Source organism: Ochotona princeps, chromosome 12 (genome assembly GCF_030435755.1).
Source record: "Ochotona princeps isolate mOchPri1 chromosome 12, mOchPri1.hap1, whole genome shotgun sequence".
NCBI lineage: Eukaryota > Metazoa > Chordata > Mammalia > Lagomorpha > Ochotonidae > Ochotona > Ochotona princeps.
Genome location: NC_080843.1, coordinates 1,089,708 through 1,114,957, shown reverse-complemented (window position 1 = coordinate 1,114,957; position 25,250 = coordinate 1,089,708). Strand labels below are relative to the sequence as shown.

General features: G+C 59.9%; 1 protein-coding gene across 4 annotated transcripts in view; it reads left to right on the top strand.

The window, feature by feature from the left end:
- ARHGEF7 (Rho guanine nucleotide exchange factor 7) overlaps window positions 1-21,701 on the top strand; it is a 104,678-nt gene extending 82,977 nt beyond the window's left edge. For 3 of the 4 annotated variants that reach the window (XM_058670798.1, XM_058670799.1, XM_058670800.1), the window contains 11 exons: window positions 898-957; window positions 1,311-1,457; window positions 3,130-3,216; window positions 4,941-5,019; window positions 5,130-5,269; window positions 7,771-7,995; window positions 9,419-9,512; window positions 11,790-11,879; window positions 20,696-20,795; window positions 20,986-21,040; window positions 21,528-21,701. In XM_058670798.1, the coding sequence (XP_058526781.1) occupies window positions 898-957; window positions 1,311-1,457; window positions 3,130-3,216; window positions 4,941-5,019; window positions 5,130-5,269; window positions 7,771-7,995; window positions 9,419-9,512; window positions 11,790-11,879; window positions 20,696-20,795; window positions 20,986-21,040; window positions 21,528-21,650 (1,200 nt within the window). In that variant the 3' untranslated portion in view covers window positions 21,651-21,701. Of the gene's footprint in view, window positions 1-897; window positions 958-1,310; window positions 1,458-3,129; window positions 3,217-4,940; window positions 5,020-5,129; window positions 5,270-7,770; window positions 7,996-9,418; window positions 9,513-11,789; window positions 11,880-15,035; window positions 15,213-20,695; window positions 20,796-20,985; window positions 21,041-21,527 lie in introns of all 4 variants that reach the window. The other variant, XM_058670801.1, reaches the window with a different exon arrangement.
- The last annotated feature ends 3,549 nt before the right edge of the window (window positions 21,702-25,250 follow it).

Below are 25,250 nucleotides of genomic sequence, written 5' to 3'. Positions count from 1 at the left end.
CCGTGTCACTGTGGGTCACCTGCGGCGGTCAGACACGGGGGCGGGCCCGTGTCACTGTGGGTCACCTGCGGCGGTCAGACATGGGGGCGGGCCCGTGTCACTGTGGGTCACCGTCGGCGGTCAGACATGGGGGCAGGCCCTGACTCCCCATTTGTCACTTGAGTGGTCAGACGGGGGCTGTGTGAGGCACACAGCCGTGGGATCAGACACTTGCAGGTAGGCCCTGGCCTTGTCTCCTTCCCCTGGGACGTGCTGTACAAGGGCCTGTGCTGGCGTAGTCAGACTTGCTGCAGAAGGGAACTTTACTAGTGATTTGTTTGAGAATCTGACTGACTTGGAAGCAGCAGAAGCTCTGCGTCAGGTGTTGTATCTTAGCAGATATTCAGGTTCGGGGCAGTTTTGTCCAGCGTTTTTCTTCCTGCTCTAGCTTTATGCAAAGCTCTCGCATCTCCCTCGCCTTGCTTTCCCCCGGCCAGCTGCTGACGGAGTGTTTCCAAAAGCTGGGCAGGGCCGTGGTACCGGTCAGGAATAGCTGGTTGGGAGGCACTCACTGGGAGCCCTGTAGTGAGTGGTCCTGCTAGTCTTCATTCTCACTGATGGGCTGCAGGTCTGCTCTGGGCTCACGTCAGGCCCTGAACAGCCTGTCCCCGTGGCACTGGGCGCAGCGGCAGCTGGGTCACCCTATTCCTGTGGCACTGGTCCCTGTGGAACTGGGCTCAGTGGCAGCCGGGTCAGCATGTGGCTAGTGGGCTGGAGGTGCAGTTCTGCTCACCCCATCCTGTGAGCTCAGCTCTGGGCTGGCCCTCGTTTGGGCCACGGGTGTTGGGCCCTGGGAGGGGCCGAGAGGAAGCGCACCTGCTTTTGCAAAAGCTCATGGTGTATTTCTGCTCTTGAAAGGACTACCATCCCGACAGACAAGACATCCAGAAGTCTATGACTGCCTTCCGGAACCTGTCTGTGAGTAAGGGAGCGCAGGAGGGGGCGTCAGGGAAGGTCACAGCAGACGGCCACTGTGCAGGTGCATCAGCGCCTCCTCGGGGCCCTTGGCTTCCGGCGGACACTGGTCACCTGGTGACTGTCTCCCCTGCGTCCGCAGCGGGGTTTGGGACACGGGGAGTGGAGTTGCAGTGACTCTGTCTGCCAGCCCTGTAGTTTGCTCCTTTTGACTGAATTCCATACTTTAAAACAAGCAAACAAACAGCTTCCATTTGCACACAAGCAGGCAGTAGGAGTTGGGCACACAGCAGTCCAGCCAGTGAGGAAGAATGTGGAAGTTACATCTCTTTGAGTGTGCTGTTCTGTCTTGTCAGGCCCAGTGTCAGGAAGTGCGGAAGAGGAAGGAGCTGGAGTCGCAGATCCTGACGGAAGCCGTCCGGAACTGGGAGGGGGACGACATCAAGACGCTGGGCAGTGTGCTCTACCTGTCCCAGGTCACCATGCAGTGTGCAGGCAGTGAGGTACTGCACCCTCCTTCACGCCGCTGCCCTTAGCGGGGCCTTGGGCTGGGCCTCAGTGAGCTGCCCAGCCCTGCTGCTCTGCGTGTCCAGCTGTTGCCTGCCGCCCACTTCCTGTGCTCAGGGCAATCGTACTTTGTGCTGACGTGTGCTGGTTGGTGTTTGCTCACGGGAGTGAGGGGTCAGGGTTTTCTGCTGGAGCTGGTTCCGTGGTGTCCCTGGCACCCTACGAGCGGTCGGCTTTGACGTGCAGGAATCCCATGCCCATTGAATTGTGAAAGAAGCTTCTCTTGTGGAGTTTCATTCTATCTGTGCAGATGACATGCTCAGAACGAGCCGGCTTCCCACCACATCCACCGTGGAGGCCTGTCGTGTGTCGGGGAGATCTGGGTGGAGGCGGGTGTTCCCTGATGCTCTCTGAGGGGTGTTCTCTGGTACAGGATCTCCCCAGCCCAAGGCCAGGTGCTGCTCAGGATTGACAAGGCCTGCCTTGCGGGGGCTCCTGGGCTGCCTGGCAGCCTCCCGAGCGGGGGGATGTCTGATGGGCACTTCATTATGCCCCTTTCCAGGCAGAGCCCGTCTCACAGAGCTTGTTGTGTGAGTCCAGGTCTGACGAATGGCCTGGGAAGCATTTTGCCCTTAATTTAGGAGAAAGCACATTGTTTATGTGTGGGTTCCAGGAGCCCAGCCACTTGAGGCCTGCCCCAAGAGGAGCTGGCTTAGGGCAGAGCCAGAACGGCCTGCAGGGCTCAGCAGGGCTTGGTGCTGTGTCACGGGCAGTGGTGGGCATGCCGCTCGTGGTGGTCTTGCACCTGCCTTCTCACTGGTTCTGGGTGAGTTATGTGTTTGGCTTTCATTAACCTTATTAAAGCAAATGGTTTTTAGCATGGAAGTATTGCTTTTAAGTCTGTGCATGAATTGGATCAGAGTTCATGGGATACCTGAGGAAGCGGTGCACGGCATCCTGGGGATTTGGGCCTTGGAGTGCTCCCCGCAGGGCCTGTGTCCTCCCTGCAGGTGGACCTTGACCTCTAAGCAGGTCTGTGTCCTCTCCCCACCAGCTGTTATGTCGCCAGCACAGCGTGACCAGGTGTCCTTTTGTGCCTGAACCGCTGACACTGGTCCCGGCTCAGCCCCTTGGGAGCTGAGTGTTCAGGGCTGTTGCACGGGGTGCTTGAGAGTCCGTGGCCTGTTGATCGTTGTGCTTACTTGCTTTTTATTTTGAAGGACTTAGCACCCCGTGAGTTTATGTATCAGTTAAAACACCCTCTCTCAGTCCACTGTGAAGGCTTCTGTGTTACTTGGAATTTTATTTCTGCTTACTGTGGCTGACATGAGGTGGCAGAGTGCCCTTGGCACTAATTGGAGAACCTGATGAAGTGAGCGTGTGCCCCTTGGCAGGTGCTCCCCCTCGGCAGGTGCTCCCCCTCGGCAGGTACTCCCCATGGCAGGTGCTCCCCCTCGGCAGGTGCTCCCCCTCGGCAGGTACTCCCCATGGCAGGTGCTCCCCCTCGGCAGGTGCTCCCCCATGGCAGGTGCTCTCCCTCAGCAGGTGCTCCCCATGGCAGGTGCTCCCCTTCGGCAGGTGCTCCCCCTCGGTAGGTGCTCCCCATGGCAGGTGCTCCCCCTCGGCAGGTGTTCTTTAGCAGGTCCTCTGGGTGTGTCTTTGTGCCAGGAGAAGAGTGAGCGGTACCTGCTGCTTTTCCCTAACACCTTGCTGATGCTGTCGGCCAGCCCCAGGATGAGTGGCTTCATCTACCAGGTGAGTCCTTTCCACGCAGCTGTGTTTGCTATTCATGGGGCTCGAGAAGGACCTTTAGGCTGGCTTTGCATTTGCAGGTGTCTGTGTGTGGTGTGTGTGGTCTGGGGTTTGGCGGGGCCCCGTGACTCTGGTCTCTGGGTCTGAACACACTGGGAATCAGACTTGCTGCGGTCTGCTCTGTGTAAGAAGTAGCGGTGCAGGCCCGGGAGTGCCGCACCTGGCATCCTGCTGCTCGCTGTCCCCACCTGGCCCCTGCCGTGCGGTTCTAGCACAGGGTTGGTAAGGGGAGGAGACGTGGCCAAGAGCCTGCAGGCGAGCAGCGGTGCCCGCATGGGTCAGCAGGAGCGCGTGCCTTTCACTGCCTCTCGGTGACAATGTGAGGCTGACCTGAGACGCAGTGGCAGTTACCGTGCTGAGAGACCATGGTGTCCAGTGACTTCCAGCCCTCTGCCGCCCACTGGACATCTTTGGTAGGCCTTGCCAGTCGTGTGGCTCCTGTACAGATGCAGAGACTGACCCCTCCTTGGGCACTAAGACCCCAGCAAGGATGTGGGGTGTCCTGAGTCAAGCTACTGTCCCCGGCAGGGATGTGGGGTGTCCCGAGTCAGGCTGCCTGTCCCCGGCAGGGATATGGAGTGTCCCGAGTCAGGCTGCTTCTCCCCGGCAAGGATGTGGGCTGGCCCGAGTCAGGCTGTTTGCTCTTCCACGGGAAGCTCTGTCTGTCACTCCCAAACACCTGTCACCACACAATGATTTCAAAAATGTGTCTTAAAACCAAGTTGAATCTGTGACCTTCTGGGGTCCCACTCAGACTTACTGTGCCTGCTCCCCATCAGTGCCCCACTAGGCTGTGATGGCTGGGGACCCGTGGGCATGTGCATCTGCTTCTAGAAGCTGGCCTTTGGCATGTTTCTCCAGCAGCAGGATTCTGCCCCACTCGCTCCCTGCGCTCCTGTGACTGCAGCTCACCATGGGAGACACTGGGGAGCGTGGTGTGGCACAGGGCTCAGTTGCACATGGCCGCTGCAGTGTCCAGCAGCCCGCGGGCCTGTTGGCTGGACGGCAGCTTGGGGTCTGCCTCAGTGCCCGAGGCAGGGGTCGGGGAGAAGAGCTGGGTGCCTGTGCCCGCCAGGTTGTGACGTGGCCCGTGTGCTGGGAGACAGCGCCTGCGTGCCTGCGGACGTGCTCTGCTTCCTGACTTCCAGGGAGTGTCCCGAGGCTTGGGTGAACTGAGCCTGGGAGCTGTTGACCCTGTCTGGGCCCTGCTCAGTGCCTGAGTGCTGCCGCAGGGGCCTGGCTGTCCTGCCATGCCTGCCTCAGGTGTAGCCGCAGCCGTGCCTGGCAGACCTCACTGCAGAGCCTGCTCAGCTCTCGTCCTGATTTCTCACTCTATCCTTGTCTTGTGTGCGGTGCTTCTCCAGTTTTTTTTTCATAGCCTCCCCTCTCCAGCATATCCCATAAGGCTCACCTGAGCCCGGTGCTGGGCTCGTCACTCCTGGCAGGGCTTCCTCCCTCCAGGCCTTCTGCTGGCTCTTGCTCTGGGTTTTGATGTTAGGTGATATGTGAGAGAGGGGTGTTTTTGTTACACACACACACCTGCCACAAACAAAAGAACTTTCTGGGTCGCACAGCTGTGTGGTGTTTCAGGAGTGATGTAGTGTCTAACGTCAAGGCCTTCTTCCTTAGAGAAGCACTCACTGTGGCACTTCGTGGGTTTCTTGTAGGGAAAGCTGCCCACCACGGGAATGACCGTCACAAAACTGGAGGACAGTGAGAGTCACAGGAACGCGTTTGAAATATCAGGTGACAGATGCCTCGTGTGTGCATGCGCACTGTGTGGCGGGACGGGCTGGGCTGGGCGTGCATGCTGTGTGCCGCGTCCACTTGAACCTGCTCTCTCCTGTGCCGCTCAGGTAGCATGATCGAGCGGATCGTCGTGTCGTGTGGCAGCCAGCAGGACCTGCACGAGTGGGTGGAACACCTGCACCGGCTGACCAAGACGGCACCTGTCGGCAACCCCACCATCAAACCCCACTCGGTGCCGTCCCACACCGTAAGGGCGTGTGCGCGTCTGCTCCTCCCAGCCTCCTTGGGCAGCGTGTGCTGTCCACACCGGCCGTGCCCAGGGCTGCCGTCCTGCTCCACTGCCTGCATTTGCCCCTTTCTCTGCAGCTCCACTGCTGCACCGCACCCCACCCTCTCCTGTCCACACATGGTCATGCCTGCCGGGCAGGAAGCTGCCTTCCCCCTCCCAGGGGCCCTGGGGGGTGTGCTCAGGAGACTCCGTGAAGCCCCGGGGTCGTAAGTGCTGGCTGCTTTTCTAAGGCCTTGGCCTTAACTTTGGTGCATCATTTAGAAAACGTGGGCAGCAATGAGGCCAGCCGTCAGCCAGATGGGTGCTGAAGGCGTTACCAGACTGCTCCTCAGTGCTTCGGTGCTGGGAGCGCCGCACCAGCACTGCTCGGCACTGAGGACGCCAGCCGGCTCTGTCCTGACCAGAGGCAGCTGAGGACTGGACAGGCGTCCTGAGGTGTCGTGCCTGTGCAGACAGCTTGTGTTGGCAGAGTGGCTCCCTCCTGTACTGAATGCTTAGGACCGCCTCTCCCGCAGGCAGGGCTTCCCGTGCAGTAGCCTTGTTCCGTCCCTGCCTGCTGGGCGCTGCCTGCTGCCACTGAGCCCGTGCAGGGTTGCTGAGGGTAGCGTTTGGACCTGGCTCTCACTCCACTGCCTGGGCAGTGCAGGTGACTCTGAGTGGCGCTGCTGCTTCCAGAAGCCAGCTTCGGGGAGTCCTCCGCAGGCCTGGCGCTGGCTGGCAGTGTCGGCGCTCGGCACGTTCCTGTGCTCAGTGGCTGCATCCTCATGGCTCTCCTTGTTTTTTTTTAATATTTATTTTTATTACAAAGTCAGATATACAGAGAGGAGGAGAGACAGAGAGGAAGATCTTCCGTCCGATGTCTCACTCCCCAAGTGAGCGCAATGGCCGGTGTTACGCCGATCCGAAGCCGGGAGCCAGGAACCTCTTCCAGGTCTCCCACTTGGGTGCAGGGTCCCAAAGCTTTGGGCCGTCCTCTACTGCTTTCCCAGACCACAAGCAGGGAGCTGGATGGGAAGTGGAGCTGCCGGGATTAGAACTGGTGCCCATATGGGATCCCGGGGCGTTTAAGGTAAGAACTTTAGCTGCTAGGCCACGCCACCAGGCCCCACACACTCTGCTTCTGAGGAACTTCCCTTTGGCCTGGCGTGTTCTCCCTGTGCCCGCCTCTGTTCAAATGTTAGCCCAGAGTGCAACGTAGACTGGTCCTGGCTTTTTCATGTAATCACAGAGGCAGGCATTGCGTGCTGTGATGTTCTCACGGGGAGGGATTCTGCCCCTGTACGTTCCATGGCTTGGATGTGGTGAGCCCGTGCTGTTTGTGGCATGGAGGACTGGCACAGGTGATCCCAGACTCTCCTCCTTCAGCACTCGGTGCTCTGCCATCAGCTGCCAGCTTCCTGGAATTAGCCAGTGTCCCTGCACAGTTGCTGTAGGTTCATAACTTGGCTGTCCCCTCCCAGAGCTGCCCCCCCAGCCGGCCCCCCCCCCAGAGCCATCCCCTCCCCTCCCAGGGCCATCACCCCCCCAGAGCCGGCCGCTCTCCTCCCAGAGCTGTCCCTTCCCTTTCTAGAGCCATCACCCCCCAGAGCCGACCGCTCTCCTCCCAGGGCCATCACCCCCCCAGAGCCGGCCACTCTCCTCCCAGGGCCATCACCCCCCCAGAGCCGGCTGATCTCCTCCCAGAGCTGTCCCTTCCCTTTCTAGAGCCATCACCCCCACCAGAACTGTCCTCCCCCAAGCCGTCCCCTCCCCTTCCAGAACCATCACCCCCAGAGCCGTCTCCCTCCCAGAGCCGTCCCCCCCAGCTGTTCCCCTCCTAGAGCCATCCCCTCCCCTTCCAGAGCCATCTCCCCCGCCAGAGCCAGCCCCTCTTGTCTCCTGCTGGGAAGCTCCTTTGAAGTCGCTGGTGGATTTTGAGGTTACTGGTTGGATTTGGTTCTCTCTTGCTGACCTCCCAGTGCAGTGGGTGGTTTTGAATGGGCATCGCTCGGACACTCCACTCTGAGAAGTTGCGTTTTGAGGCGGCTTTGTTTTGGTTACAGCTGAGGCGAGGCTTCCTGAGAAGCAGCCTTGTTTGCAAGTGCTGTGCGTTTTGTCCTACAGACCAGACTGCAGCTGTCTGTAGCCTTCAGGTACCCTTTGTACCTGGAACACCCCAATACCCATGGGTAGAAATGGGCCTGGCCGCCAGCTCCCTCATGTCCCCAGAACCCCGTGCCCTTGCAGCTGTAGGTTGTGGCATGTCTAGCCCTGCACCCTGACGCGGAGCTGTGGAGGCCAGAAGCAGACAGTGTGGGTGACTTGTGGACCTGTGACTCAGAAAGGGATGGCATGTGGAGGAAAGCGGGGCAGCAGAGGCCCACGGCTCACGTGACCGGGGGAGGGGATCTTGGAAAGGGACGTGGAGTGTGAGCACGGTGCTGAACTCTGAATCTTGTCTGCTCATCTCTGCCTTGCAGCTCCCTTCCCACCCGATGACTCCATCCGGCAAGCACGCGGACAGCAAGCCGGTGCCGCTGGCACCTGCCTACCACACACTGCCCCACCCCTCCCACCATGGCACCCCACACACCACCATCAACTGGGGACCCCTGGAGCCTCCAAAAACGCCCAAGCCATGGAGCCTGAGCTGCCTGCGGCCTGCCCCACCCCTCCGGCCCTCGGCGGCCCTCTGCTACAAGGAGGTGAGGGCTTCGGGCTGCAGAGCCAGCGTGGGGTGAGCTTGTCTTGAGACTGGTTTTTGTGCACTTGGTCCATGCTTTCTTTCACTTGAGTGAACTTGAACATGATGTGAGAAAGGCTGTGTCGCCAGGAGCGGGCAGCAGGCTGCCTTCCTCCTGCGTCCCCCTCTGCTTGGAGGGCCGGGAGCCCAGGTAAGCCAGAGGATGCCCACACAAGCCTTAGCCGGCCTGGCTTGGAGCCTCGAGTGAGCGCATAGCGGCTCTGAGGGACTGCACAGCCCGTTCTCAGGTTTGCGATCCGGAGGCTGTGGACTCCGTCAGACAGCTTCCTCCTGGGTATGTGAGGAGCTAGTGCAGATTCTTGAGCCTGCTGCCTCTGATCCTGAGTTGCTGTGTGTGCCGGTGTGAGCTCAAGATGCGGAAAGAAAGTGTTGAGAAGTGTCTTGTAGGGAGTAGTTTCATATCCAGCTAAATGATGGATATGGTTTTGATGAGCGTGAGTAAGGTTAGGTATCTGGGTGTGAGAGTTTACAAGGGAGAGTGAATAAGAGGAAGGGTTTGAGTGTGAGCAGTACAAGCGTGAGGCTAAGGGCACAAAGGAAGTGCGTGTGAGGAACTAGGAGTGAGCATGACGGGTGTGAGTGCAAGCATGAAAGGCTTTGTGAGGAGTGAGTGCACGTGTCAGGTCGCAGTGTGAGCATGAGTACACACGTGTCAGGTCACAATGTGAGCATGAGTACACACGTGTCAGGTCGCAGTGTGAGCATGAGTACACACGTGTCAGGTCACAGTGTGAGCGTGATGAGCGTGAGCCCTGTGAGTGTCTGGGGGAGAGTGTAGAGGGGTCGCCTCTGCTGCTTCGTCTCCGATGGGCCGTGCCTGGGGCTGTGTCCCTTGGGCTGCCAGTCCTGTCCCACCTCTCGCGAGGGACGTAGCCTCTCTCCCGACTGCTTGTCTCTCCTCTCTTGGCAGTGTCGCCTTGCCATGTGCTCTCGGAGTTGTAACAGGAGAGCCAGAGCTGCCCGTGGCTCATGTGATTTTAAGTTACTGCCCAGCACCTGGCAAAGGGGAGAAACAAGCTGCTTGGGGTAGGCTGCTCAGGTCCTGCGTCGCTGGTCCTCTGCTCAGTGCCCAGTTCTGTCTTCCCACTGATGTGTGCCCTGGGAGACAGTCCTGGGCTTCCTGCCACCTGTGATGGAGCCCTGGGTTGGGTTCCTGGCTCCTGGCTTCAGTTGCCGGGGTTTGCGGATCAAAGGAATGATTGGGAGCTTACTTGCCATGGCTCACTCTTGATTCCTCCTTGCTGTGCTTGGCTCTGCTTCACAGCTGAGTAAGTGAGCAGGAAGGACTGAGTGCCAGCCTCCACGGCGGCCCACTCTGAGGGCTTGCTGTGGAGGGTCAGCTTTTCTCTCCCTTCTTCCTCTAGGACCTTAGCAAGAGCCCCAAGACCATGAAGAAACTCCTGCCGAAGCGCAAGCCGGAGCGGAAGCCTTCCGATGAAGAGTTTGCCTTGCGGAAAAGTGAGTGCTGTGTTGTGGCTGGAAGGGACTTGGGGTGCTTTTTGGCACAGGCCACCGGTCTGCAGCGGTGAGGCTGCAACCCTGCGCTGTGAGCTGGGGCTTTTGCCACTGGCTGTTGGTGTTCCTGCATCCTCCCAGACATGCACCGCAGGCTCTGGTCCAGGGTTGGGCTCCTCCAAGCTCTTCCCGGGGGCAGCTCACACTCCTGTTGCTTTCACGGCGGCTTTGGCGTGACAAGAACTGCTTGCAAGGCAGGTGACTGGTCACTGTCCCCCTTCCCTGTCTCTTCTGGGAGTCTCCCCTTTGTCTCACCACCTTCCTGCTGGGAGAGGACCAGGAAAGGTTTGTGTGGCTGTGTGTATGTGAGAGAGAGGGGGGACACAGGAACAGCCTCTGTGTGTGTGTGTGTGTGTGTGTGTGTGTGTAGACACAGGAACAGTCTGTGTGTGTGTGCTCGTGTAGAACAGCCCGTGTGTACACAGAAAGAGCCTCTGTGTGTGTGTGCGCGTGTGTGTGCGTGTGTGTGCTCGTGTAGACACAGGAACAGCCTGTGTGTGTGTGTGTACACAGCAACAGCGTGTGTGTGTGTACAGGAACAGTCTCTGTGTGTGTGTGTGTGTGTGTGTGTGTAGACCTTGGAACAGCCTCTGTGTGTGTGTGTGGAGGGGGGACACAGGAACAGCCTGTGTGTGTGTGTGCCTAGCCTGAGGACCACAGCCCAGAGACTGGCAAACCCTGTCCTTGTAGAGTGTGCCTGTGGACAGAGATCCCACCACAGGGCTCAAGGACCTGTGAGCCCTGCACCTGCTGAGTGGCACCCAGGGAAGGGTTTTGGACAAGACATGGAGCCCTTGGGGCCTGGGGGACTCCTCCACCTGGTTAGAACCTTGGGCAGGGAGTGCGGGGGATCGGGAGCCGTCCAAGCCTGGAGCTGCCCAGGCATGGAGAGCGGGGAGGGGCCAGGGTGGGGCATAGCCCGGAGCGGTGGAAAGAGAGGAGTGGTGGACACGCACTGCGGTGGGGCGAGGGGAACCTGATTCCTCTGTGGCTGAAGCCCACACCTGGGGCACTCCATGGGTGCCACCAGTGCCAGCCAGGTGCATGCTACCAGCCCTGCAAGAAGGGCTGCTCTCCGTGGGCTGGAATGGGCCGCCTTTACCTTTGCTTAGTGCTCACAGCTGCCTGCAGGGGGCGCTGGCCCAGGCAGCAGTCTGTCGTCAGGTGACGTGCATATTTGCTTCTCAAATGTCAGCTTTCCTGCAGCCCAACAGCCACCGTAACTGGGGGGGCCCTGACCTCCAGCGGCCCACCGAGGGCGTGTGCCCTTTGGTCTCAGCGTGGAGACCAGTGGGTCAGGAGTCCCTGCCAGGCTGGTCTGTGTTTGGATTTCCATCGCTGAGGTTGGGAACCCCTTTTCCTCACTGTGCTCTCCTTGGCAAATGGTGTGCTGAGGGCCCTTGCTCCTCTAAGGCTAGTAGGACTGTATACAGTCGGCACAGTAGATCATAGAGGCATACCTGCTCCCGATGGAGCCATGGGATGTTCCAGCTCACTCCGTAAAGCTAGTACCAAAGTGAAAGGCAGAGAGCAAGACGTCTGCCTGATGCGTTCCCTGGAGCTGCAGCTACGGGCCAGCTGGTGGCCAGCCGGGTGCCAGCCAGAAACCAGGAGCTCCGTCTGCTCTGCCCTGGGGGCCATCAGAGTGTCAACAGGACGTGGGTGAGAAGCAGAGCAGGAGTTGATCCAAGCACCCAAGCATGGCATGTGATGGGCACTAGCTCCACCTCTAAGCTGTTGACCTTGGCCAAATTGACTGCTGATGAAAAAGGGTTAAAAATGAACCAAAACGCTGTTAGAACCGAGAAATCAGGTGAGAGAAAAGCAGCGGATAGCATATCCGGCCGGCACTGCTCTAGGTGCCTAAGCCGGGACTCCTGTGGGGATGTGTGTGTCAGTGCTGGGAGCGCCTTGGGGATGGCAGTGTGTGTGCCCTGGACAGCCTTGAGCACTGTGTCCGCTGTGTGTGTACGTGTGTGTGTGCCCTGGATGGCTGTGAGCACTGTGTCTGCCGTGTGTGTACGTGTGTGTGTGTACATGTGTGTGTGCCCTGGACGGCCGTGAGCACTGTGTCCTCTGTGTGTGTGTACGTGTGTGTGCCCTGGACGGCCGTGAGCACTGTGTCCTCTGTGTGTGTGCCCTGGACGGCCGTGAGCACTGTGTCCGCCATGTGTGTACGTGTGTGTGCGCTGTGCACTGACTATGTGTCCTCTCTGGCAGGCACCGCCGCCCTAGAGGAGGATGCACAGATCCTCAAAGTCATTGAAGCTTACTGCACAAGCGCCAAGACACGGCAGACGCTGAATTCCAGTAAGTGCCCCTGAGTGTGTGCCGCAGCAGTGGGCCTAGTGGGGCTTGCCATCCAGGGGTGCAGTTTGAGCAGAGCCCGGGTCCCCCCTCCCCTAAGCAGGGTCTGAGCCGTGGGCAGTGGCTTGTGGTCCTCTGGGGAATACCCTCCCCACCTCCGTGCCCCCTCCCCGGGAGCTGCCTTTGCTGAGGGGTGCTGGCAGGCAGTGAGCATCGGCTGGTGTGCTGTGTGGCTTCTCTGTGGCCTTGGTGTGCCAGCTTCCTGGGATTCCTGTATGCACTCCAAAGCCAGTGCATTTGAAGGTTGTCGTGAGTAGCTGAGTGTTTGGGTAGGCCCTCATCATGGTGTTTCGGTAGCTTAGTGAAGGAGCTTGGGCTGTGCCATGAGCCATCTGTGGGTGTCCTTCCGTGGGCTGTGCTGTGGGCTGTGCCATGGGCTGTCTACAGGCATCCTTCCACTGATGTCCTACCATGGGCTGTTCCATGGGCCGTGCCATGGGCCGTCCACGAGTGTCCTTCCATGGGCCGTGCCACGGATCGTCCACAGGCGTCTTGATGTGGGCTCTGCTGTGGCTGTTCCGTGGGCTGTTCTGTGAGCCATTCATGGGCATCCTGCAAGGGCTGTGCCGTGGGCTGTCCATGGGTGTCCTGCCATGGGCTGTGCCGTGGGCCGTCCACGGGTGTCCTTCCATAGGCTGTGCAGTGAGCCACCCGCAGGCGTCCTGCTGTGGGCTGTGCATGGGCCATCTGTGGGTTGTCCATGGGTATTTTCCCATAGGCTGTGCTGTGGGCTATCCGCGGATATCCTTCCTTGGGCTGTGCTGTGGGCTGTCCGCGGATATCCTTCCTTGGGCTGTGTTGTGGGCTGTCCGCGGATATCCTTCCTTGGGCTGTGCTGTGGGCTGTCCACCAGCATCCTGCTGTGGGCTATGTGTAGGCCATATGTGGATTGTCTGTGGGCCTTTTTCCATGGGCTGTGCTATGGGCCGTCCACCAGCATCCTGCTGTGGGTGTGCCGTGGCTGTCCACGGCTGTGCCTCTGTGGCCGGTGCCATGGACTGACTGTCCTGCTGTGGGTGTGCTGTGGCTGTCCACAGCTATGCTTCTGTGGCCAGTGCCATGGGCTGACTGTATTCTGCTGTGGGTGTGCCGTGGCTGTCCACGGCTGTGCTTCTGTGGCCGATGCCATGGGCTGACTGTGTCCTGCTGTGGGTGTGCCGTGGCTGTCCACGGCTATGCTTCTGTGGCCAGTGCCGTGGACTGACTGTGTGTCCTGCTGTGGGTGTGCCGTGGCTGTCCACGGCTGTGCTTCTGTGCCGTGGACTGACTGTGTGTCCTGCTGTGGGTGTGCCGTGGCTGTCCACGGCTATGCTTCTGTGGCCGGTGCCGTGGACTGACTGTGTGTCCTGCTGTGGGTGTGCCGTGGCTGTCCACGGCTGTGCTTCTGTGGCCTGTGCCGTGGACTGACTGTGTGTCCTGCTGTGGGTGTGCCGTGGCTGTCCACGGCTGTGCTTCTGTGGCTGGTGCCGTGGACTGTGTGTCCTGCTGCAGCTTCTGTTCTGTGGCAGAGACTTAGTCTGGTTTTTCAGGGTTTTAGGGGAGCTGGGTGTCTTACATACTACTTGGCCATGGAAACTGATCCCTTCTCATCCTGTGTTGGTTCCCTGTCCACCCTACGCTGGCTGAGTGGCTGGTCTCGCCTCTTTACCTCCCCTGCCGTGTGGTGCCTCAGGTGGGTGTCCTGCCCCGGGGACAGAAGTGCACGTGAGGTCAGGGAGGACATTGTGATGACGGTGTTGGCAGCACCCTGGGGCCTCTGAGGACGGCCCTTGACTGTGTCTCCCTGGCATTGGACTGTGTTGGGTTCCTGCCTGGGGAGTTGTCTTTGGCCTGTTTGTGTGCAGGCACCGGCGGCAGGATAGAAAGGGGAGGTCCTGTGCACCTTGTCCAGGGCCGGTCAGCTACTTGTGTGTGTTGGGGCTGTTTTGAGTGTTGGTAATTAGAGTGTTTTAGTTTTAGTTTCAGCTCAGTTTGGTTTCCTTGAAGTGGACTGTTAGGCCGGGGCTCTTGGCTGCACAGGCAGGGTCCCCAGTGTGTGTGTGCTGGAGGGGAGCCGCCTCTGCTCAGTAGTGGGGCCGTGCCATGGCCTGGGTTAAGTGTGTCCACAGCTCCTGTACAGGAGAAGCCAGGCGCCGTGTATCCACATTGGTTCTTAGGATGCAGCCTCGGGGTTGCTCCCCGCTCTGGCCTTTGCTGGCGGCTTTGAGGCATGGGTAGGGAGGGGCTGATGTCGTGGTGGGGGCAGCTCTCTGCCTGCGGACGATGTGGCAAGCAGTCTGTGGAAGGCCAGGAGGACTGGAGGCCCAGCGTGCAGGTGTCGGTTCGCTTGGAGGCAGGAAGGCCTTGGCGGCAGCTGAGGACTGGGACGAGAGCTAGAGCAGGGCCAGCCCTGTAGCTGCAGGGCCGGGGCTCCTTGGGCCCCTCAGGGGGAGCCCCTCGCACACTTGCCTGCCCAGGGCCACTGCTCACAGCTACTAGCTGTCCCTGGGGTTGTTTCTCCTTCGCTTCCCGAGGTGTCCACACATCCCAAGGGCATTGCTGGCTGTGCCCTCACCGGGCTCGATGGCTTTGTGGGAGATTCACCCTGGGCTCCCCGACTCCCTGGGCGTGGGGTGTGGGTAGGGGAGACCCGGGGCTCTCTGCGGAGGTTGGGGACTGACACGGTAAGCCACTTGTGTCTGTTGCCTCCACTCGCTGAGCAGGGCAGTTTCGTGTAATGCGCTCACGGAGGCTGCTCCTACAGTGTGGGCAGGCTTGGCTGACTGCCTGGACGGAGTTGCTTTTTGACCTCGGTATAATTTGTAAAATATTTCTTAACCGAGAGTCTTACGACACTATTGTTCAAAAGGGGCTACTTTGAAGCGGTTGTATTTCGTTATGTTTAACTGCTAATGGTATAACTTTGTGCTAAGGGTTGTGCTGAGTTTCTTATGAAAAGCCAGCTGTGTATATACGGAGAAGCAAACTTTGTTGCCGTTTTTAACAGTATTTTCTCTTTCCTTCTCTTCCCGTCACCTTTTGCTTTCGTTCATGTTTTTGGTTGTGGCTCTTCTGTCCGTCCTCCCCTGCCTGTCGCACCTGTCGCCCTTCCTGTCGTAGCTTGGCAAGGCACTGACCTGATGCATAATCACGTCTTGGCTGATGATGACCAGCCCAGTCTAGACTCGTTGGGCCGTCGCAGCAGCCTTTCTCGTTTGGAGCCCTCAGACCTCCCGGACGACCCTGAGTATGACAGTATATGGACAGCCCATAGTTACAGGATGGGTCCAGCATCTCGTAAGAGCTGTTGCTCCTCTATCTCCCACCAGAACTAGTGCACCTCACAGCTGTCCCCGACATGCTTGTGGGGCCGCGGCCTGCTTTGCTTAGGTGTTTTCTTGCTGTTCCTTGTCTCCTTATGTGATGTTTCCGGCACTGCCCGTGTATGGTGGAGGGAGCCGGTGTGTCCCACTCGCACCTGCACCTCTGCCTGAGGGTGCTTTTCTTAATGGGAAGTTGCTGTGTGGCCCTCCGGGGTCTGGGGCCTTCTCAGTGTAGTGCTTGTAGAACTTGTCGGTTCTTTTTGGATACAACTGTTTGAACACTTCTATTTTAATGGACACACACAAACTTGTGGTTCAAGTGCCGCCCGTGGAAACTCAGACACTCAGTTCTCCCTGGCCAGCCCTGGTGGGGAGACGGGGGGTGGAGACACACACACACACACACAACAGAGCCGTCGTGTGCGTGCTCCCCGGGCCGCGTCGCGTGTCCTGTGCAGGGAGGCATGTGGTCACGGTGCAGCCAGCCGGGCTGAGCCCCGCACCACACTTGCCCACGCACGGGGGCTTCTGTTGTGGGCCAAGCGGGTCTACACCCCACACTTCCCCCGTATGAAGCATTCGGCTCCGCAGAGCTGGCCTGGCTGTGGTCCGAGAGGCCTTGGTGAGCAGAGCAGAGCTGTGCGGTGCCATGCCAGCCCTCCCTGGAGGCCAAAGTCTGCCTTCCACTCTGAGTCCCCACCTTCCTAGGTTTGTCTCAGGAGCTGCAAGGCCCCACTCGGACTAACCCCGCATCAAACAGAGCTGCGTATGGTGTCAGGCGCCATTGCTCAGCCAGCAGGGTGGTCTAGCCCTCGCATGCTCTGCTTGGTGTTACGATGGAACCTGTGGTTGTGTTTTCAGTATGATGCCGTACTAAGCTGGGGTAACGTTTTTCCTCTCCTCAGGGTGGCCGGAAGTCCAGGTGGCTGTGAGTGTGTGCAGCCCGTCAGTCAGTCCCTTTTCTGCCCACCCGCGCTCTTAGTGTTGGGGTCTTGAGCAGTATGCTTGCCTGGGAGCTGGCTCTGGTATTAGTGGACTGGGCAGGGCTCCCTGCACACCACACGGGCAACCTCGTTCTGTGTGGACATGGCTGGGCCTGGAGGCCACCGGGACGACAGTCACTCCCAGCTCTCTGTCCCCTGTAGCCGCTGACCGCGTGCTGTGCCTGGAGACTGTATTTGCATCAGTTAGTAGAAATAGATGAGTTTAGGGAGGCTCTTCTAAAGGTTGAGCCCAGTGTTAATCTCCAGTAGAAATGGGGCTTATTTGTTGTTCACCCAAATAGCAAATGGACATTTTGGAGAGATGTAACTGAGCTGTTTCTGGACTTGTTCAAGACCACGCAGCAGGTCTAGGAGCAGCTTCGGCTGGCTGTGGCCCAGGGCAGCCCTCTTGGCCGACTCTACGAGTACAGCCTCTCTTGGTTTGGACAGTGAGTGTACTGGTTTTGATGCTTTGGCCTGGCCTGGGTCAATTTTGTGCCAGCTGCAGTGTTGTCCGGCAGGGCAGCTGCCGCCTCTAGATTTTTCTGAACTCCAAAGAAGGTTTGGTCATCTTTGGAGACAAGTTCGGTGATGTTCCAGACACCAGAGTTGCAGCGGCTCACCATCATCCCTTTCATGCAGGTGCAGCCATTCTGGTCACATGTCGACGGTCACCTGACAGCCGTTCTTTGCGTTGCTCTGCCTGGCACCCTGAGCTCTATGGCCTGCTACAGGCCCGGGCGGCCCTCGTGCGGGCCATTGCCGTGCCTCTCCTGTGGAACTTGAGTGCAGCCCGCCGCAGGTGCCCTGCTAGGCGTCCCCTCCTCGCCCATGCACACTGCCGGGGTCCCTGCCACGCTCGCACCAAGCTCTCTTGCCTGTGTGTTTTTGCATAAAGTTGCCAAAACACCATCACGTGTAAATAGTGGTCTGAGGCCTGGGAACCAAGTCTGTATATACTGTGGTCTTTAGGAAGGGGAAAAGCTGTCCCTGGGTTACGGCCGCCCTCGGAGCCCGACTGGATGTATATCTGAACATTGCATTGCATTGTACAGTGTGCACATGTTTGTGGTTGCATATGACAATGAAATGTTTGTTTTATACTTTAATAAGACATCTGTTATGTACAGCTGAAATAAATTTTGCCTTTGCTAGCCTGTGGCTCTCACTGTTTGTTGCCTGGTTGGGGGGCGGGCGTAGTGCAGTTGGCAGTGCTATGGGGCCTGCCCTTATCCCTGACGGTCCTCCCGGACATGGCCCAGGCTGGGCGTCCTTGATCAGACTTGGGTAACTCGTCCCCCTTAGTGCTAGTTTTCAGTCATGGGGCAGTCTTGTTCTCCTGGTTTGCTGGCGCCTTGCGTTCTGCTTCTGCGTGTCGGAGGTCCCTGACAGCTGACTCCAGGGGAGAGGAGCACTGGCCGCTGTGTAGAGCCGCCTTGGGCTTCGTCAGGGGCTGGAGGCCTCTGCGGAGTCCGTGGCGTCCGCTTACCCCAGTGGGGTGTACCCTGCAGTGGGGAGGGCGGTCCCGAAGCCAGCAAGGCTGGGGCGCTGCCAACCACAGAGGTGGACACTTCAGTTCTGGCGGAATCGGAGCTTTGCAGGCTATGGCATGCCTGCTTCATGCCCGCACATCACACCGTGCTGGGCTCTGGCTTTTCTGGGGGCTTAGCTGTTAAGGTGAGGCGAGGCGCCTTAGTGGCCCTGGGCTGGGATTGGGATGGCACCTGCTGTTTCTACCTGGGCCCCTCGTGGCGTGTGTGAGGTGGCAAGTGCCTGCCGGTATCTGGGCTTCCCAAGGCGAGGCGCTGACCTGTCTAGCTCATGTTCCCAGGCTGTGGCTCACACCTCCGCCCAGGTGAACGTGGTGGGCATGTGGTGGGAGAGCTGCTGGGTCGGACTGGACCGAGTCAGTGCCCGCCACATGGGCAGGTGTGGTACTTCTCCACCTGGGACCCAAACATGGAAAGTGTCACTAAAGCTGTGCGAGCGCTTTACGACCAGCGCTTGCAGCGCCTCAGGTCTCCCAGAGTGGGTGATCCGGGAACCACCTTGTTCTTTGGAAACACAGAATTTGGGAAGCTCAGATCTGCTTGCAGGAACCCTGTGAGTGCCTCCAGCTTCCTGCAGGCAGCGTCCAACACTGGCACTGGGGTGTCAGTCTCCCGCAGGCTGGGCACACACTCATGCACCATGCAGAACCCTCCCCTTCACAGTTGAACCCGATTGCTTGGCAGTATTCTCGTTGCACCAGGGCTCTGTCTGCTACCTGCTCTGAGGTGGAGGCTGGGTGGCTAGAGAGGGGGGCACCACTGGGACAGCGCTGCTGGCTTAGGGTGCATGTCCTTTGTGATTCAGACCCATGTGCCATTTGAAAACTTGAGTGTCTGGAGTAGGGAGTAGCGGGGGTGGATATAAACGAAACAGTGCAGCCTTTCTCCCCGCCTCCACCCCAGGGCCGCTGTGTGAGCCCCTTCCCCACTGCATCCCACCCCAGGGCCGCTGTGTGAGCCCTGTCCCCCCACCCCCCACCCCGGGGGCCACTGTGTGAGCCCTCTCCCCGCACCCCCCACCCCGGGGGTCACTGTGTGAGCCCTCCCCCACCCCCCACCCCCCCACCCCCCACCCCGGGGCCGCTGTGTGAGCCCTCCCCCACCCCCTCCACCTTGGGGCCGCTGTGTGAGCCCTCCCCCACCACCCCCCACCCCGGGGCCGCTGTGTGAGCCCTCCCCCACCCCCCCCCACCCCGGGGCCGCTGTGTGAGCCCTCCCCCACCCCCCCCCACCCCGGGGCCGCTGTGTGAGCCCTCCCCCACCACCCCCCACCCCGGGGCCGCTGTGTGAGCCCTCCCCTCTCCCCATTGTGTCACCTTTTTGAGAAGGGCAGTGCAGGACCCTGGGATGCATTCCCAGCTGTTTTGGGGTTGGACTGCAGCGTGGGCTCAGCCTCCTGGACTGAAGCTGCAGCGGGGCGGGTGGAGAACCTGGGGATGCTGCTGCAAACAGGTCGGCTCCTCCCTCCGGGCCAGGAGGCCCAGGGCCGCTGTGGCCGTGCGCCTGAGGTGTGGACATGCCCGTCTTCTTGGTGCTCTGTGCTGCTTTGGGCTGGCAGTACGTGCTGTGTCCCTCACGCGTGCCTGCTGTCCTCCATCCCCACCTGTGAACTGGAGTGGCTAGGTGTGGGAAAGTCAGGAGGGAGCTTTTCTCCGTGGCTGTGGTCTGTCCAACTACCTCACCCTGGTAACTGGAAAGGGCCGAGAAGATGCTCGTGTGTGGGTCACCAGGGAGCCCTGGGCAGCCTGGACCCCTGGCCGCTCGACCCCTTGGAGATTTCTTTCTGGGGAGCCAGACGCCGTGAGCCTGAGGTGTCACATGCCTGGTCCCCAGGTGGGGGTCAGGGTGTGAAAGGAAGCACCCCACTACTGGGTCAGGCATGTGCGGTAGGCTTGCTGCCATCAGCAGGGGGCCAGCTTCCAGGTAGTCCTTGACAGCTGGACTCTGTTCCCAAAGCCTTAGCTGACCTCGGGGGCCAAGACCCTAGGTCGGGCAGGGAGAACTACCCAGAGTCCTGGGGTGGGCGTGCTCGGTGCCGGGCTGGGGCGACCCAGAGCCCCATGTGGGTGTGAGGGAGCACGCAGCTCGCAGACCTGAACCAGGCCAAGCCCTGTGTTCTCTCACAAGCTAGCATTTTTCAAAGTCGACGTGCATGCCGGGCCCAGCAGCACTGGCGAGACTGCGCATCTGCGGTTACTGACCTTCCTCCACCTTGCGTCCGGAATCATTTTTCAAAACCACCACACTGTGGGTCCCAGCGCTGGTGACAGCCGCTTCCCTGCGTCGCGCGAAGAGCTGCTCGCCCTCCTGCCCTTGCAGTGGAACCCGAAGCTCGAGTGTGTGCCGCCGCCCACCTCGCCACCAGGCTTGAAGGACCCTCGATGTCATGAACGGCCTTCTTTCCTTACCAAAATGTTCAGGTTTCTGTGGCTAATAAAATTTGTCGTTCAAGAACCAGATGCTAAGCTTGGCTTTTTCTGAGCCCTGTGCTATAGCATGTGTGTTTTGAGACGGTGCTGTGGTGGCCAGGGTCTGACAGATGCCGTGTGTGTGTGTGTGTGTGTGTGTGTGGTGTGTTGGATCCTGTGTGTCTCCCCAGCACCTTGGGAGAACTCAGTGCCTCCCAATGTGGTTTAAGTCCAGGGCCCCAGGGCAGGACTCTGAGCTCCCGCCTGACGGGTTTAAATGTGAGCTGCAGTTGACAATTGAGGGGCAAAGGTGGCTGCATCTAGATGACCCGGGGTCTCGGGCTGGCACGGTGGGGGCTGATGACCCGGGGTCTCGGGCTGGCACGGTGGGGGCTGTTAGTGCACAGCTGCTGGGGGATAGTCTAAGTCATGTTGTAGAGTCAGCTTGCTCCTCTCTCTCCCCATGGAACTCACCTGCTGTGTTTCTGGTTTTTTTTTTACTTGTAACTACTCTAGGTTCCCGCAAGGAGTCTGCCCCACAGGTCTTGTTGCCAGAGGAAGAGAAGATTATAGTCGAAGAGACTAAGAGCAACGGCCAGACAGTGATAGAAGAGAAGTAAGACGTCCTGGCACGCCCACGAGCTCTGCTGCCAGTGGGCGTGGGCTGCCCCGGGCGAGGCCGACAGGGAGGCGGGGCTGGCAGGGCCACTTAGCGCCTGCTTGGCTGGCATATAGGTCCGGGTTGGATCGCAGGGCTGGGGGCAGCCTGTGGTGTGCCCAGGCACACTCTCTGCTCTCTGTTTCAGGAGCCTTGTCGACACCGTGTATGCATTGAAGGATGAGGTCCAGGAGCTGCGGCAGGTGTGTGGGTGGCTCTCCTTGCTGTGCTTGCATGCATCTCCGTGGGGACAGTAGGAAAATCCTAGTGGAGCGGAAGCTGGTTGGCTAAGCAAGAGAGGGCAGCCCTGAGTCCCCCTGGGCCAGCTGGCTTTCTGAGGGGTGTGGGAGGCCCGAAGGGGGTGCGGGAGTGAATTGTTGCTGATGCTGTAGCCCAGTGTCACGGTAACTGTGCCCTAGAAATGAGCTCAGCACACCAGAGCAGCTGATGGTTGTGTGTGTGTGTGTGTGTGTACGGCTCAGCCACAGTGCATGTGGGATGAGCACTGTGTGCGTGTGGGGTGAGGACTGTGCATGTAGGGTGAGGACTGTGCGTGTGGGGTGAGGACTGTGCACGTGTGGGGTGAGGACTATGCGTGTGGGGTGAGGACTGTGCGTGTGGGGTGAGGACTGTGTGGGGTGAGGACTGTGCGTGTGGGGTGAGGACTGAGTTCACCCGTGTGTGCCCCAGGACAACAAGAAGATGAAGAAGTCCTTGGAGGAGGAGCAGCGGGCCCGCAAGGAGCTGGAGAGGCTGGTGCGCAAGGTGCTCAAGACGCTCAATGACCCGGCCTGGGACGAGACCAACCTGTGAGGCTGCTCAGTGGGGCTGCCGGGCTGGCGTGGTCCAGGTCAGCCGGCGGACCCCGGCGAGCACGCCGAGTAGGGACGGCCCTGCACCTCACCACCCACTCCTGACCTGAGTCACGGCGGCTTTGAACTTTGCATCCCGGAATGTGATGGACATACAGTTCCTGGACGTGCTCCCATGGCCCTGCCATCGCCCACACGGTCTGATAACCTCAGAGCCTCTCTGGAGTGCACCTGCACCCCTGGGAGACAGCCCCGCAGCCCACACACCGTCCCTCAGCCGGTGCACGGGCACCTGTAAATAGGACGTGTTATTTATTGTAGCCCTCGGTGCAGGGGCTTTCCAGGGCCCTGGCTGGGCCACCTGGCTCAGCAGAAGCAAAGCAATACATATCCTGGGGCACTCCGTCTCTCCATGACCGGGCGGCCAGGATGCGGGCAGGGAGTGCCACCCTCCCTGGCCCAGGCTGGCTGGCCTCCCTGCCTCTGGAAGTGAGTGCTGGCTGCCCAGGGACTTGGCTGCAGTCAGGGCATCCTGTGTCCCAGGGCCAGACTGTCCACACCTGCTCCCGCCTGTTGCTGGTTTCTTGCCTCGAACCCAGAGGCCAGAGGGCGTGTGTGTGCAGCCCTGGTCCCTCTCCCACTCCAATAGGCCTCTGGTGGCTGTCTGCGCTGGGCAGGCCCAGACCCCCCAGCCCTCTGCGCTGCGCAGGCCCAGACCCCCCAGCCCTCTGCGCTGGGCAGGCCCAGACCCCCCAGCCCTCTGCGCTGCGCAGGCCCAGACCCTCCAGCCCTCTGCGCTGGGCAGGCCCAGACCCCCCAGCCCTCTGCGCTGGCCGACACCAGCCTGGCCTGTCGTTTTGTACTCAGAGGCCAGCTGAGGCAACGGTGGTGTGCTGGAGAGCTTCAGCACCACCGTGTCAACTCAGGAACAGCTCCCTGCCCCCAGAGCCTCAGCGCCTGCAGGACAGGCCCCCCCGAGCCTGTCCTAACTGCGAGTGGGGTGTTGCATGGGGGCCCCTCCCCGGACCCCCCCAGCCCCACCAAGCCTCCATAACTGAGCAGTGGGGACCCCTGTCCTGTCCGTGGCTGTTGTTCTAAAGGCAGGAGCTGGCGTGGGTGTGGAGGGTGTGCTGGGCCGCCCCCCTCCCTGTCTTCCACCACCCCCCTGGGGCGTGCAGGCGTGAGAAGTCCTTTCTCTGGCATCCAAGGCTCCTTGTCATGCTGGGGTGACGTCTGTGTATGGCCTTGCCTCGCTCTGGTTGTGCCCATCACTTGTTGTGTGGATGCCAGGGGACCTGCAGGCAGCGGCGCGGACAGACCGCGAGCCGCCGTCGGAGCACGGAGTTCCCGCTGCACTGTCTCTATTAAACTTGGTATTTTTCTTACGTCACAAGCATGTTGGATGTCCTTGGGTACGTCTGAGGTGAACATGCCACCCTTGCTGTGCCCTCAGCGTTTGTAGGTGCTGAGACCCTACCATGTGAGAATGCTTCAGACACTGAGGCCGTAGACCACGTGGCTGGGTGTCCCCGGGGTTACGTGAAGGAGCTCCCGCTGGGGGCAGCTGCCTGGTGCCTGCCGAAGCCTAGCCTGGCCATTGACCAAGAGGCTGAGCTGTAGCCCATCCCCTCTGTGCTGCCCAGAACCTGGCCCCAAAGCCCGCGGGGACTGCCGCTGGTGCCTGTGGGATGCTGGGTTCGTTCTGGCAGCACTGTCCTCGGCCATGTCTTAGGGGTGCTAGTGCCCCAAGAAAGGCTCCTGGAAGACTCCATTGGCTTGTGAGGATGGCATGCCGCCCAAGGGCTCCGCATCCATGCTGTGGATGACGGCTCTGTGGCCAGCAGCGAGCAGGCTCCCGTCCCTGAGTCCTCTCAGGGCAGGCTCGCAATGGCAGAGGTCCCTGGGGGGTGGCTGCGAGGACCCAGGAGACAGCAGTGTCCACCCTGTGATCCTACTGTGGAGCTCCCATCCCCTCCTCCAGGCCAGCACGAGCAGGCCCCAACAGCCCGCTTTCGTTGGAGGGCATGGGGACGTGCAGCTTGTCACCCGTGTGTGGTGGGCTCTGGTGAGAACACCTGCTCAGGGAGGCAATGACGTCACACAAGGACGCAGAAACCTGCCTGCCCTCCATCCTCCCACTCCACAGGGGTCACTAGTGCTGAGGGCGTGCTGGTGTGTGTGTGTGTGTGTGTGTGTGTGTGTCAGTCACAGGTGCTGAGGGCGTGCTGGTTAGCCCGTGTGTGTGTGTGTCAGTCACAGGTGCTGAGGGCGTGCTGGTGTGTGTGTGTGTGTGTGTGTGTGTGTGTCAGTCACAGGTGCTGAGGGCGTGCTGGTTAGCCCGTGTGTGTGTGTGTCAGTCACAGGTGCTGAGGGCGTGCTGGTTAGCCCGTGTGTGTGTGTGTGTGTGTGTGTGTGTGTGTGTGTCAGTCACAGGTGCTGAGGGCGTGCTGGTTAGCCCGTGTGTGTGTGTGTCAGTCACAGGTGCTGAGGGCGTGCTGGTTAGCCCGTGTGTGTGTGTGTGTGTGTGTGTGTGTGTGTGTGTGTCAGTCACAGGTGCTGAGGGCGTGCTGGTTAGCCCGTGTGTGTGTGTGTCAGTCACAGGTGCTGAGGGCGTGCTGGTTAGCCCGTGTGTGTGTGTGTGTGTGTGTGTGTGTGTGTGTGTGTGTCAGTCACAGGTGCTGAGGGCGTGCTGGTTAGCCCGTGTGTGTGTGTGTCAGTCACAGGTGCTGAGGGAGTGCTGGTTAGCCCGTGTGTGTGTGTGTGTGTGTGTGTGTGTGTGTGTGTGTGTGTGTGTGTCAGTCACAGGTGCTGAGGGAGTGCTGGTTAGCCCGTGTGTGTGTGTGTGTGTGTGTGTGTGTGTGTCAGTCACTAGTGCTGAGGGCGTGCTGGTTAGCCCGTGTGTGTGTGTGTCAGTCACAGGTGCTGAGGGCGTGCTGGTTAGCCCGTGTGTGTGTGTGTGTGTGTGTGTGTGTGTGTCAGTCACTAGTGCTGAGGGCGTGCTGGTTAGCCCGTGTGTGTGTGTGTGTGTGTGTGTGTGTGTGTGTGTGTGTGTCAGTCACAGGTGCTGAGGGAGTGCTGGCTGCCCGCCTGGGAACGTGTGTGTGATGGCCCAGGGTTGGGCCCGTGCCATGCAGTGGGAGACCCCGCTAGCTCCAGGCTCCCGACTTGAGTCTGGCCCTTCCCTAACCGGTGGTTCTGTGACCAGCAGGTGGAGGGTCTCTGCTTCCTCTCTCCCTCTGTCCCTTCCTTCGCCTCCCTCCTTGCTCAGGGAGCCGCCGTTGCCAGGAACCCCAGGTCTGTGTGCAGCCTGAGTCTGGCCCTCCAGGATTTATTCTTGAACTGCTTTTAGTTGGCAGTGCAGGACTCAGACCAGCTGGAAGGGGCAGGAGCAAACAGCAGAGTTCCCGTTCAGCTCCCTGTAGATCAGAGCTGAGCCGTGGCGGGACTCGCTCATGTGCTGGACCCCTGCACCGTGTGAGAGTGCAGCTCCTGCATCCAGCCTGGATGGAACTGGCCGTTGTGGTCATCTGGGCAGTGGGCCAGCAGGTGAGGGCTGTTGTCTGGATCTGAGAATTAAGACACAACACAAATGTTCATAAAC